Source organism: Eschrichtius robustus, chromosome 14, assembly GCF_028021215.1.
Source record: "Eschrichtius robustus isolate mEscRob2 chromosome 14, mEscRob2.pri, whole genome shotgun sequence".
Classification (NCBI taxonomy): Eukaryota; Metazoa; Chordata; class Mammalia; order Artiodactyla; family Eschrichtiidae; genus Eschrichtius; species Eschrichtius robustus.
The window spans coordinates 1,013,958-1,026,957 of record NC_090837.1 but is presented as its reverse complement, the minus strand read 5'-3'; the positions used below and the strand labels follow the sequence as shown (position 1 = coordinate 1,026,957).

The window sequence follows — 13,000 nt, the reverse complement described above, 5'->3', positions numbered from 1 at the left end:
GCAGCCTGGATACTTTTTTATGAAGTGCTCGTTCGTGTCTTTTTCCTATTTTTTTTTTTAACTGGATTGTCTTTTTTTCTTAATGGCTTGTTGGCTTTTTTTCTGTATTCTGGATGCGAGGCCTTTGTGGGATACATGTAAAAATGTCTTCTCCCAACCTGTGGTTTGCCTTTTTTAATGCTGTCTTTCAACGAGCAGAAATTCTTGGTCTTAATGCCACCCAGCAGACCATCTTCATCATATGGTTGGTGCTTTTGCGTTCTAAGAGAGGTTCTTCTTTATTTTCTTCTACGTGTTTCAGTGTTTTGTTCTTCACACTTAGACGTACGGTCTGTCTGGAAATACTTTCTGGGTATCGTGTGAGGAAGGGTTACATTTTAAACTTTGCAGATGTTGCCCGATTGCCCTGGAAAGAGGTTCCAGTTCTTAACTGACATCCTCTCAGCTGCGTGGTCCCCCCAACCCCGGCCCCGATGTGAGCATGTGTGTCTAAATTTGCCAGCCCCTGGCTGTCGGGTGTTGGGAGAGGCGCACGCGGCATCTGCTAGTCTAATGGGCCTTTCTTGAACTGTGGTGACACTGACCCTTACGTGTCTGTCGCCGTCTGCAGCACGCTTTCTGGGGGCTTGGTTTCTGTCTTCACCACGGACCACGGCCTGTATCTTGTGCACAACGAAGAATTGTTCTCATGGTCAGGACCGGGGCAGGGTGGCAGGTGGCGGGTGTGAGATGGAGCCAGACACCCCATCCTGCTCGGTTCTCTGAGTCTGGGGGCCGGGCTGTGCGTGTCAGCCTGTGTGCCTGCGGCTCTCCTCGAGGGCGTGCCCGTTTTCCCTGTGCCCGCGGCGCCGTCGTTTCAGGCGTGCGAGGGGGGCCGAGGAGAGCAGGCGTCACCGTGGGAGGCTCGGTACAGTGTGGGCATGTAGTCGGCTGTGTGGGCCGTACCCCTCAATTCAAGTGCTCAAAGCGCACCCGAGTCACGTCCACTAAGGGCACACTTCCCGCAGGCCCTCAGGAGCATCGAGCGTCTGGAGGAGGAGGACACGCACGAGCCGGCAGAGGAGTTGGCGCCCGGGTCTCGGCCCCCAGACGGTTCCCGGTGGGACGAGGAGCCCTCGCCGCTGGAGGAGTTAGCGGACTTCATGGGGCAGGTTTGGCGTTTTCTACTTCGTTTGCTTCTTGGCACCTAAATATTTTAAACATGTGACCCTTCTGGGAGATATTTCTTGTTCATCTTGACCAAGAACAGTCGCTGTTTTGATTCAAGTGTTGGTGGGGGTTATAAGAGGAACTAAATCCTTGTGAACTTGCTGTTAACTGTGTTCAAAAAATACATCTTGGAACAGCTCACCCCAATTGAAAAATACGCTTTGAATTACCTGGAATTATTCCATACTTCCACTGATCAAGAAAAGGAGAGAACTAGTGAGGTAAGAGAATGAACTTTTGACCATCTTAACATGTGAGAATTTCAAATTCTTGTGGGTTAAACTGGGTTGGAACTAAGTGTGACTTGCCTAGAATTAAAGGAATAAACCCGAACCCACCCGTGTACAAGCTGATTGGAAGGGAGAAGCCTCAGGAACCTGCAGGTGCAGTTCTCCTCGGTCCTGAAGCAGCTTGGTGCTCGAAAGAGGGTCATGCACTGGGAACAACGAGGAGGGCCGGGGGAGCGGGGGGGGGGGGGGGGCGCGGGCGGCGACGGGCACAACCGCTGTCTCTCCAGGGCGCCGTGCTGGCGGCTGTGGGCGAGTGGGAGGCCCGGAACGCGCGGAGCCTGCGGGAGCGGGAGGCCAGGGCGCAGCGCGAGCTGGAGCAGGAGGAGCTGCTCACCTACACCCGGGAGGACGCCTGCGGTGCGGTACGTGTGCCGGGAGGGGCGCGGGCCGCACACGCCTCCTGGGGCTTCTGCACAGCCGCGCTGCCAGCTTGTTTTCAAGGCTTAACCGGCGTCAGGGTAGATGCTTGGTGGCTGCAGCTTGAAGCCAGGGCTGGGTGGACCTGAAAAGCTCCCGTTCTCCTGCAGGAATTCGTGTGTGAGGGCGCCGACGGGCAGACGGAGGTCATGCCGGTGAGTGCCCGCCTCCCCGTGTCCCTGGGCGCGTCTCCCGCCTCCCGCCTCCCGCCCTGCCGGGCGGCTGCTCCTGGGGCCACACGGCTCAGGGCTCTCCCTCCCGCACGCAGCTTTGGACGCCGCCCACGCCCCCCCAGGACGACAACGACATCTACATCGACTCGGTCATGTGTCTCATGTACGAAACCACTCCCATCCCGGAGTCCAAGCTGCCGCCCGTGTACGTGAGGAAGGAGCGCCGGAGACACAAGGCGGACCCCTCAGGTGGGTTCCTGTGGCGGGAGAGGGTTTGGCGCTCCCGGTGGCCCCGGTAACCCTCCTCCACGGCCCTGCTGCCCCCCTTCCCCGCCGACCCGCTGGCTGAAGCCGCCTCTCCGTGCAGCCGCAGGCAGGAAGAAGAAGCAGCGTCACGGGGAGGCCGTGGTGCCCCCGCGGTCGCTGTTTGACCGCGCCACGCCCGGCATGCTGAAGGTTCGCCGGGAGGGGAAAGAGCAGAAGAAGAACATCCTGCTGAAGCAGCAGACACAGTTCGCCAAGCCTTTGCCGACCTTCGCCAAGCCGGCCGCCGAGGCTGCTCCCGACAACCCTGAGTGGCTCATCAGCGAGGACTGGGCGCTGCTGCAGGTGGGACCTGGGCCTCGAGCGGGGCCGGCCGCGTCGTCGGGGCCCTTCGGGGAGCGGGGAGCCCGCCGCCGCGCAGCGCCTTGACCCGCGGCGCCTGAACTTGGTCCTCCAGGCCGTGAAGCAGCTCCTCGAGCTGCCGCTGAACCTCACGATCGTGTCCCCGGCCCACACGCCCAACTGGGACCTCGTCAGCGACGTCGTCAACTCCTGCAGCCGCATCTACCGCTCCTCCAAGCAGTGCCGCAGCCGCTACGAGAATGTGCTCATCCCGAGGGAGGAGGGGAAGGTGAGGCCCCCCTTCCCGCGGGGCACGCGGCTCGGCCAGGGGGAGGGAGGGGCGCGGGGCGCTGGGCGCGGCCCTGGGCTGGGGCAGACACGGCCGCAGTCCCGGTTCCCGCCGGCCGGAGCCCCTGCGCCGAGGTCTTGCCCGGCACAGAGCATCCGCGCTGCTGCGTCATTCGCAAGACCCTGTGTGCTGCCCGTGGCCCGGCGCCGTCCTGGCGCTTCGTCTTGCCTCCCGGGTCTGCGTGTGTAGCCGGGCACTGCTCTGTGCTCTCAGCGTCCCTGAAGGAGGGCCTCTCGGTGCCTCCCCCTTCCTGCATCGCCGTGCTTTCCCGGGGCCTTGGCCGCTGCGGCGGCTTGACAGGCGCCAGACACTCTGGTCCCAGCCGCGGGCATCACACACTCTGAGTGCAGAACAGCCGGGTACGTGGTGTCTGTCATCAGGAGGCCACCTGTGGGGCGGCCAGGCCCCACGAGTCTGCGTGGCTGCTGAGGAGGTCTCCGGGGCGCTGCCTTTCCTTGTCTCCCTTGAGCTGCATTTGTCTCTTGCCATTTCTCCGTCTGCTCTGTCCCCGCCTTGCTGCCTCTCAGCTCCTCGCCTGTCCTAGGAGGGTGTCTGTGGCCTCCATGCGGAAAGCCTGTGCACGCGGTGTCGGGCTGGCGTGTGCCTGTGGCCGGCGCCCAGTTGTAGGGTGGGAGCGATGACCGCGTCTCCTGCCTAGGACGGGCCAGGGCCTGCGGGGCAGCGGCAGACATCCTGGGCTTTGATGAAGTTTGCTCCTGGGTTTCTAATTCATGGAAGTTACTGACTTTCTTTCTATAAGCACTCTTTAACGAATCTCGGTTTTCATTTTTCTAGAAACAGTTGTCTCCAAACTGGGGGCCAGCCGCCGCTTGGTGCCCCGGGGCCGACCAGGGTGAAGGCGCGCTGGCTGCGGGCCGCTGGCTGTGTCAGCCCGGCCACTCGGCCTCACCGCTGCCTGCCGAGCTGGAGGCGGGGCGGGCGGGAAGGCCTTGCCCAGGCCGGGAGGGTGTTCGCGGTCGGTGGACGACGGCCGCTGTGTCGTTGCTGTTCCATCTGTGTTGGGTCTCAGAGAGAAGGGCGGGAAGAAGGGACTCACTGTGTAAGCCGGGGATGTCACGGTAGACCTCCCAGTCAGGGACCCTGTTGGCAGGCTCGGCGTCTGACCCTGCTGTGCCACCCCCGTCCTGTTTCAGAGTAAGAACAACCGTCCTCTGCGCACGGGCCAGATGTACGCTCAGGACGAGAACGCCACGCACACCCAGCTGTACACGAGCCACTTTGACCTGATGAAGATGACTGCGGGCAAGAGGAGCCCCCCCATCAAGCCTCTGTACGCGTCCCGTGTCCCTGCGCCGGCTCTGCGGAGTCAGGGGGGCTTGGTTTCCACTGTTCGTCGTTGGCCTTCCCTTCCTTCTTCAGTGCATTTTCCTCTCTTCAGTAATTCTATCTCTCTCTGTGTTACAGGCTTGGCATGAATCCCTTTCAGAAAAACCCCAAGCACGCTTCTGTGTTGGCAGAAAGGTATTTCTGTATTTGTGACACGGTTTTCATCATTTGAAATGATTTCATTTTAATGTTTTCTTAAACCCTACAAGTTCAGTGAATTGTTGTGCGAATGGTGTGTCCAGGCATCAGCTGGGGGTGGTGTCGAGGTGAGGCGGGCCGGGCACACTCGTGTCCCCGTTCACGGGACGGGGTGTCCTGCCTGCAGTCTGACAGCGTCACAGCGGCTGTGCCACCTCTGAGCTGGCATACGTCTGCTCGGCCCCGCCCTAGAAATGTACCCAGTTGACCGGGGTTGGGGGGTGCTGGTGAGTGTTCTTTCTTTCTTTCTTTCTTTCTTTCTTTATGTTTAGCTCCGTTGGGTCTTGTTGCTGCACGTGGGCTTTCTCTAGCTGCGGTGCGTGGGCTTCTCGTTGCGGTGGCTTCTCTTGTTGTGGAGCATGGGCTCTAGGCACGTGGGCTTCAGTAGTTGTGGCTCACGGGCTCAGAAGTTGTGGCTCACGGGCTCTAGAGCACAGGTTCAGCAGTTGTGGCACATGGGCTTAGTTGCTCCGCGGCATGTGGGATCTTCCCTTACCAGGGCTTGAACCCGTGTCCCCTGCATTGGCAGGCGGATTCTCAACCACTGCGCCACCAGGGAAGACCTGGGGTGAGTGTTCTTGCCTTGAAATTTTGCAAAGGAAGAAAAATGACTGGGTAGATGGGTAGAGAGATGGGTAGGTGTGAGAGAGCGGACAGAGGGAAAGAGAACTGTACGGTCTGAGTTGCTCGGCACATTGACTTTTGCTATAAAATCCCTGAACTTCCTGCATGTTTGCCTTTTTGTAATAAAATATCGGGAAAAAACACATGTTTGGATGGAACCCAGTTGCTCCTCTGGCTCAAGCCTTCCTCGTCACCAGGTAGGTTTTGCAGATAACGCCTGACACGGGTCCGTGCCTGCCAAGGGCCCCCGGCCCCTCCCGGCCGCACCAAGGACCAAGGCCTGCGCTGCCCGCCCGCTCCGTGCACCCCGGCCTCCACGGCCTGCTCCTCCGCCTGGTGGCTGGCTCTGCCTTGCGGGTCACTCCGTCTGGGACTGTCTCTCTCGACCCGTCGGGCCCCCGCCAGGCCCTCCCTCACACGTCACCTTCTCCTTGTTGGTACTCGCGCCCCAGCCTCTCTCTGTGTTTCTTCCTGGAGCGGATCGTCTTTGTGTTTTTACTTGACCCCTTCAGCGTCTGCATGAGCTCCGTGGACATAGGGGTTCTAGAGGCTAGAGGCGCAGAGCACGTGTTCTGTATGTGCGTATTGATCGAATTGATGATTATTTCATTAATTGGTTTTCTTAACAAGAAAAGCATGCTGGGCCGGGGTTCAGCAGTGAACGAGGCGGGCCCAGTGCTGCCCTCCCGTTTCTCTCGCACGAGACACAGACTCTGAGTGAACCTCACGGAGGGCGAGGATTCACCCTGCAGGGGACAGAACCTAGCCTGGCTGAGCGGAGGAGAACGGGGCGGGCAGGCAGGCACGGAGGGCAGGGTGGGTGAATAGAAGGCTGGCCTGCAGGACGGGAGGGAGGAGGTCTGGGGATGGTGCCACCGTGGTGGGGAGCAGGGCAGCACAGGGGTGGCCCGCAGTTTGGGGCGGAAGCAGGAGCCGTGTGAGGCCGACCAGAGTGAGCTGGAGAGAGGCTGCAAGGTGAGTGCAGACCTGCAGGGCATCTCGGTGGCTCGGTTTTGTTCTTGTGTGTCTGGCGCCGGTGGGAGAGGTCGGGGGACAGGATGAGGGTGGAGCCGGGCTGGCCTTGGCCACATGCAGGCCACGTGTGCCGCGGGGGTGCCTCTAGGAAATGGCCAGGGTCAGGGTCTGTAAGCGGTGGGAGGCCAGGCTGTGTGCCCCGGGAGGGAGCTGGGTGTGGAGCAGGAAGTGCTGGGGCGGCTGGACCGTCGCCACGCCCAGCGGTTGAATTTCCCCCCAGTGGTGGAGGCCTGGGGCAGGCGGAGTGGGGAGTCTGCTGAGGCTGTGGCTTTGCCACCAGGCGTGATGGAGAGACACGGGGTGAGGGGGGCCAGCATGCGAATATGGGGGCGGCAGGCTGGGTTGCACGACTTCCTTGGGGGATCGGGGGGCTGAGTGGACTGACGTGGGCGAGGTCAGAGAATGGGAGAGAACGCACTGCGCGAGCTGGGGCAAGTGACGTGGGAGGGCTGGTGTCCAGAGGGGCCAGACAGGTGCAGCACCGGCACCTGGGCCGCCCTGAAACGCAGAGGTGGCGCACGAGGGCAGAGCCAGCCTCCCTGTGGCAGGACTCAAGGCTGGTAGGTGACCGTCAGTGGGGTGGGAGCCCAGGAGCCCCTGGAAGCAAGGGTTCTGTGAGAGGCTGCGTGCGGAGGGCTGTGGGGCGCTCATGGCACTGGGCGGGTGGCCGGCTGCTCTCCCGGGGCGAGGGCTGGCGCTCAGTGCGGGCGGGGGCAGGCCTGGCTTTGGCGGGCGGGGGCGGCTGGTTTGCGGTGAGGAGCACGGCGCCGAGGGGCTTTCTTGCCCCACGTGTTCGGGGACGCGTGGTATCCAGGCGCCGTGCCGAGTGCCGCTGCTGCGGGGACCGGGCCCAGGCCCGCCTCTGGCAGGCGGTCCTTGTCATGAGGGAATGGGAGCCGCCGAGGTCTGGGGCAGAGTGGCAGCCTCTCCTCTCCAGGGCCGAGCCGCTTGGGCCCCAGCCTTGGCATCCGGGCACCTGACGTCGTGGGAAATGAGGGCTTTGGATTTCTAGCACGTTTGTCTACTTAGAACTTGCAGTTTATTTCTCGTTTTTCTTTTGTCTTTAGTGGAATCAACTACGACAAACCGCTGCCTCCTATTCAGGTCGCATCACTCCGGGCGGAGCGCATCGCCAAGGAGAAAAAGGTGTGTGTGGTACAGCGGGCGGCGCGAGGGCCGCGAGGGGGGCCGGGGGCCCCCCGGGCCAGCTCCTCCACATGCTCCATTCCCTCCTGCCCCGCAGGCGCTGGCCGACCAGCAGAAGGCGCAGCAGCCGCCCGTGGCACAGCCGCCGCCGCCACCGCCGCCGCCACAGCCGCAGCCGCCGCCGCCCCAGCAGCCGCCCCCGCCGCTGCCCCAGCCCCCATCGGCCGGCAGCCAGCAGCCCGCGGGGCCGCCCGCCGTCCAGCCCCAGGCCCAGGCGCAGCCCCCGGCGCAGCCCACGCCACCCCCGCCAAAGGCGCCTCCCGCGATCACGACGGTGGGCAGCGCTGCAGTGCTGGTGAGAAGGCACACAGAGCGGTCGGTTCCAGCGCGCCCCTGTCCAGGGTCCTGCGGCTTCCAGCCCGCAGACCCTCCTCCCAGAGGAAGTGGGAGGCCGGCCCAGTCTCCCCCAGTCTCCCCCTCCAGGAAGCGCGTGCCTCACCCCGTCTCTCCCGTGCTGGGTCAGCTCCGCCCTCCGGGCTGGGTTAACTGGGCAGCGATGTGGGAGACGAGGCCACTCTTCTAGGTGGAGGTGAGCGGGAGGTGTGGAACTAGGGTCTTGTGAAGCGTGGAGAGGTCGCCCTCTCTTGTCCCTGCAGACTCGAAGAGCAGGTACTGTTAGTGCAGCCCGTCCTCTCCCGACCCTGCCCCGCTTTCCCTCAGAGCTGTGCACGCGCGTGTGCGTCTTCAGTGCCCGTGAGAGGAAGGTGGTAAAATGCATAGAAAAAGAAAGGCGCTGTGTCGATCTTACGCACCCTGCGCTGTCGCCGCCGTGCCCTGCCGCGTCCCCTCTCTGCGTGTGCCTGGTGACACGTTGGAGCCCCACGTGGGGAAGCACTGCTGCCCGGCGCAGGACGGTCTTGTCGTATGGGGTCATTTCCACCCCATGTTCTTTGTTACATTTGCCGCAGTGGCATTCGGTGTGCACTTGGCAGCTCCGTCCTTCATTGTTCAGAAAACTAAGCACCTGCCTGGTGTGAGGGCTGCTCCCTGCCCAGGAGAACAGTGGTGGGTGGTCAGGAAGAGACCTTCTGCAGGGCTGACCCCTAGGCTGCGGCCAAGTGACATTAGTCAGAAAAGAATGGAAAACAGCCAGCACAGAGGCCGTGAACTTGGCAGACGTGGGGCTCAGAAGGGTCAGTGTGGCCGGAGCCTGGTGACCGAGGGACGGACTCAGCACTGTGGGAGGAGGTGGGGGGAGAGGGGGCTCAAGTCAGCCTTGCGGGCCGAGTAACCGTGACCAAGAGTTTGGATTTGATCCTGATGAGGTGGAAGGCTTTGGAGTGTTTACGCGGGGCGGAGCTTGACCTGAAATTCAAATGGTTTTCTTTCTTCAGCAGGCAGGAACCATCAAGACATCCGTCACAGGGACAAGCATGCCCACGGGTAAGAAGTCACACGGGCGAGATGGCGCGATTGGAGGTGCGTTCTTTCCTGTCCTCCTACCTCCTGGCCTCTCCCCGCAGGCGCGGTGAGCGGAAACGTGATCGTGAACACCATCGCCGGCGTCCCCGCCGCCACCTTCCAGTCCATTAACAAGCGCCTCGCCTCACCCGTGGCACCTGGAGCCTTGACTGTGAGTTGCCCCTGCTCCTGGGCGCTTTGGGTGGCATGCATGACCCAGGACGCTGTAGTAGCCTTTGGCTTCTTAAAAAAAATTCCGTTCCATTGGTACAGAAAGTCCTGATCTAGTTTGCATTTCATAAAATACCGAGGACATTGAGGGGTGCAGAGGATGGTTTCCACGTGTGCTTTCTGGGAGAGAGAGTGTTGAAATCCCCCACCGTGGTTCCAGGAAGAGGGAGGGGGTGCGAGGGCACGTCTCCAACTCCACGGACAGGGTGCCCACGTGCCGTAGCGGCAGGTTTGCCCGTGTGTGTGGACGTGGCGCCATTGCACAACGGGACACAAGGCGGGGCAGTGTGTTTATGGGTGTCTAGGCCCACGCGTGGGAAGCAGGAAGGGGCCAGATCTGGGCAGAGGGAAAGACGCAGAGCGACGCAGAGCCACAAGACCTCTGAGCATGTAACCAGAAGGAGACAGGGCACTCACCAAAAGACACACCTGCCCGTCTGTGGTGTTTCACCATAGAAAACAAAAATAAACAACTGAAATTAAGGAGTTTACATTTACATCCTGAGTTCCAGTTTAGTCACAGATCTAAAGACAGCATGTGCCCTGAGTGAGAAGCTGCTTCAAAGTCAGCAGTGCTTTGGCAAATAGAGTGACGTCCCTGTTGGGTTCTGAGAAATGTCTTTCCTATGAAGGTGTTGTTGGTAGTGAGCTAGATAGTGTGGTGTTGGGAAAAGGATGGACACATAGATCCATGGAGTAGGATAGAGAGTCCAGAAATAGACCCATGTGTACATAGTTGATTAATTTTTACTAAGAGTGCCGGGGGAGGGACTTCCCTGGTGGCACAGTGGTTAAGAATCCGCCTGCCAATGCAGGGGACACGGGTTCGAGCCCTGGTCCGGGAAGATCCCACATGCCACGGAGCAGCTAAGCCCGTGTGCCACAACTACTGAGCCTGCGCTCTAGAGCCCACGAGCCACAACTGCTGAGCCCACGTGCCACAGCTACTGAGCCTGCGCCCCTAGAGCCCCTGCTCCGCAGCAAGAGAAGCCACCACAATGAGAAGCCCCGCACGGCAACGAAGAGTAGCCCCCACTCGCCACAACTAGAGAAAGCCCGCACACAGCAATGAAGACCCAACGCAGCCAAAAATAAACAAAATTTAAAAAGAAAAACAAAAGAGTGCCGAGGGATTTAAATGGAGAAAGGGCAGTCTTTTCAACAAATGGTGCTGGAGGAATTGGGGAGCCATTCAAAGCCGAATGAACTTTGAACTGTTAACTAATACTGTATATGAAAAGTCACTCAAAGTGGATCATGGGCCCATATGTAAAACCCAAAACTATAAAATTTCTAGAAAAAAACACAGAACATCTTTGCTTGGTTTTAGGCAAAGATATCCTAGGATACCAAAAGCCAACAAATTATGAAGAAAATTAATAAATGAGGCTTCATCAAATCAAGAACTTCTGTCGTTTGGAAGATATTGTTAATAAAATGAAAAGCAAGGCGTGGAAAATATTTGAAGAACATATCTGATAAAAAGACTGGTACTTAGATTATACAAAGATTTTTCAATCAATGATAAGAAAACAAACAACTTTCAAAAGTGGACAAAAAAATTTTTTTTTAACGGACAAAAGATTGGAGCAGTTACTTCACCATGGAAGATACATACGCAGATATATATATATATACAGCGTATGGATAGCAAATAAATACGAAAAGATGTTCAACATTGTTAGTCATTAGGGAAATGTAAATTAAAACTACGGTGATCTACTACTACTACACATTTCTGAGAATGGCTGTAAAAAAAGAAAAACCTGGCAGTATCAAATGCTGGTGAGGATGCAGAGCAGCTGGAACTCTCATTGCTGATGGGAAAGCAAAACCTGAGCAGTCACTCTGGAAAACAGTTTATTTCTTACAAAATTAAACGTACACCTACTCTCCAACCTATCAGTTCCACTCCTAGGTTTTCTCCCAAGAGAAATGAAAACACATCTGCACAAAAAACCTGAGCATGAATGTGCTTAGTGGCTGTGTTCATAATTACGATATAAGGGAACAGCCCAAATGTCCTTGAGCAGGTGAGCAGAAGGGAAGATATGGTGCACCCGTCCCATCTGGCACTGCCCGGCGGTGCAGGAGACTGCTGGCACGTGCGGCTGCACGGCGGATCTCAGTGGCGTTGTGCTGGCTGACAGGAGTTTTGAAAGCCTTCATATGTGTGTGATTCCATTTAAACCACATGGAAAAGGCAAGGCTTTAGGGACAGAAAACAGAATATGTTCTGTATCTGGTGGCTACTCGGCCTTATACATTTATAAAAATTCATAGAACTGTATTCCTGAAACAGGTGAATTTTACTGTATGTGAGTTACACCTCAATAAATTGGGTTTAAAAAATTAGAATACTCTAAGCAGTAGAGTAAATATGAAAACAGTTTTTCTAGGATGTGACCGGATTATTTCATTTATTTTTCTTTCTACTTTGTAATAAACCACTTTAGACTCAGCCGCTTCACTGAATACAGAAGCTATTTGTTAGGCTTGTGGCATTAGGATCATTTCCTATGACCAGTGTCACTCCTTCTGTGAGGTTGGCAAGCCCAAATCATTGCACTTGGTATTTTATTTTGAAAAGACCTATTTCTGTGGTCATATTTTTAAAAGATAAAGCAATTTATCCACAATGTATTTTTTGAACAGCTCTTACAGACAAGATACTCTCCCTGGTGATGTGGGGCTAGAAGTAGGACTCAAACACACGGCTTGCTTTCATGGGGTTCTTACAGTCAGTCCTGTGGCCGCACCTAAAAGAGGTAAAGGGAGGTAAAGATAACAGGGAGGTTTTCTGGAGAAGGGAGCATTGGGCTTCCACAGAATAGGAAGATGTCATCCACAAAAACGGCTCTTTGGAAGGCAGGGCAAGTCGTACAAGCAAAGGTTTAGTGGTGGGAAAGTGAATGGTGTATACTGGGCACAGCAAGCGGTTCTGTTTGGACGGAGCACAAGATGCATTAGCAGAGAAGCGGTAGTTCCCACAACCTCTCAGAGGCTCTTGAGCGGCTGCGTGTGATTGGTCTTGTGTGACAGTGAGCCTAGGCTGTCATGGGGTTTGGATTTCAGGCTGAAGAATGTGGATTTCATTCACCAGGCGATGGGGAGCCCTTGAAAATCTTTGAGCAGAGGTGTGTTTTAGGGAAATTCATGTGATGTTTTATGTGTAGAGTAGATGATTGCAGAAAAGGTTAGAGAGAAAGCTGTTTCAGTAGTGCAGGAAAGGACTTCTGTTTCTGATGATAAGGTGAGTTAAGTTATTTATACCACTCTCCTAATGAAAAGAACTGAAATTATTGGATAAAATGTTTAAATATCCTCTTCAAAGTTTCAAGGAGCTGACAAAAGAGTAAATAATTATTAGGCCAAAATCTAAGGGAAGAGGCAACCCAGAGAGATACACAGGGTGCCCTTGTGTCCGCCTTGGAGTACGCTTCACCTTCTCAGGCAGGGGGACCCCCCCACCCCGTTCAAGCCCAAGGCTCGACTCACCCAGGTGGAGAGTCTAAAAGGAGGCATTGATGCCTTGAGGCAGGCCCCCAAATGGCTAAGCCCTTAGGGCAGGGTGAAATAGAAGTAAAATCCATCATGCTGAGCAGAGGGTGGGGCAGGGGCTCTTCCTGTGGAGCTCTAGCCCCAAGTCAGCTGTCAGTTTGCATCTCACGTTGATGGCTCCCCCAAAGGGCTCCCAAAGCCCCTCAAATTGTGACGTAGACCTGGATGAGCAGTGTTCCTGGGTAAGTGGCCAGAATAAAATGCAGATTTTCTGGAGGAATGTGCCTTCATCCTGGACTTCTTAGAATGTCCACAATGATTTTCAAGTATAATGAGCCGCATATAATAGAAGATAACCAAACACACACGGAAAGAAGGCACCACGAGTGAGAACCAACAGAAACAACAGCCAC

General features: G+C 56.9%; 1 protein-coding gene across 11 annotated transcripts in view; it reads left to right on the top strand.

Moving 5' to 3' along the window:
* Nucleotides 1-13,000, top strand: part of EP400 (E1A binding protein p400) — a 120,737-nt gene that overhangs the window by 89,926 nt on the left and 17,811 nt on the right. For 8 of the 11 annotated variants that reach the window (XM_068562231.1, XM_068562235.1, XM_068562230.1 and 5 more), the window contains 13 exons: nucleotides 1,008-1,151; nucleotides 1,347-1,430; nucleotides 1,727-1,861; nucleotides 2,027-2,071; nucleotides 2,185-2,338; nucleotides 2,457-2,698; nucleotides 2,811-2,984; nucleotides 4,199-4,335; nucleotides 4,470-4,526; nucleotides 7,316-7,394; nucleotides 7,492-7,749; nucleotides 8,789-8,837; nucleotides 8,918-9,027. In XM_068562231.1, the coding sequence (XP_068418332.1) occupies nucleotides 1,008-1,151; nucleotides 1,347-1,430; nucleotides 1,727-1,861; nucleotides 2,027-2,071; nucleotides 2,185-2,338; nucleotides 2,457-2,698; nucleotides 2,811-2,984; nucleotides 4,199-4,335; nucleotides 4,470-4,526; nucleotides 7,316-7,394; nucleotides 7,492-7,749; nucleotides 8,789-8,837; nucleotides 8,918-9,027 (1,668 nt within the window). The remainder of the gene's footprint in view (nucleotides 1-1,007; nucleotides 1,152-1,346; nucleotides 1,431-1,726; nucleotides 1,862-2,026; nucleotides 2,072-2,184; nucleotides 2,339-2,456; nucleotides 2,699-2,810; nucleotides 2,985-4,198; nucleotides 4,336-4,469; nucleotides 4,527-7,315; nucleotides 7,395-7,491; nucleotides 7,750-8,788; nucleotides 8,838-8,917; nucleotides 9,028-13,000) is intronic. The other 3 variants (XM_068562232.1, XM_068562234.1, XM_068562228.1) reach the window with 1 other exon arrangement.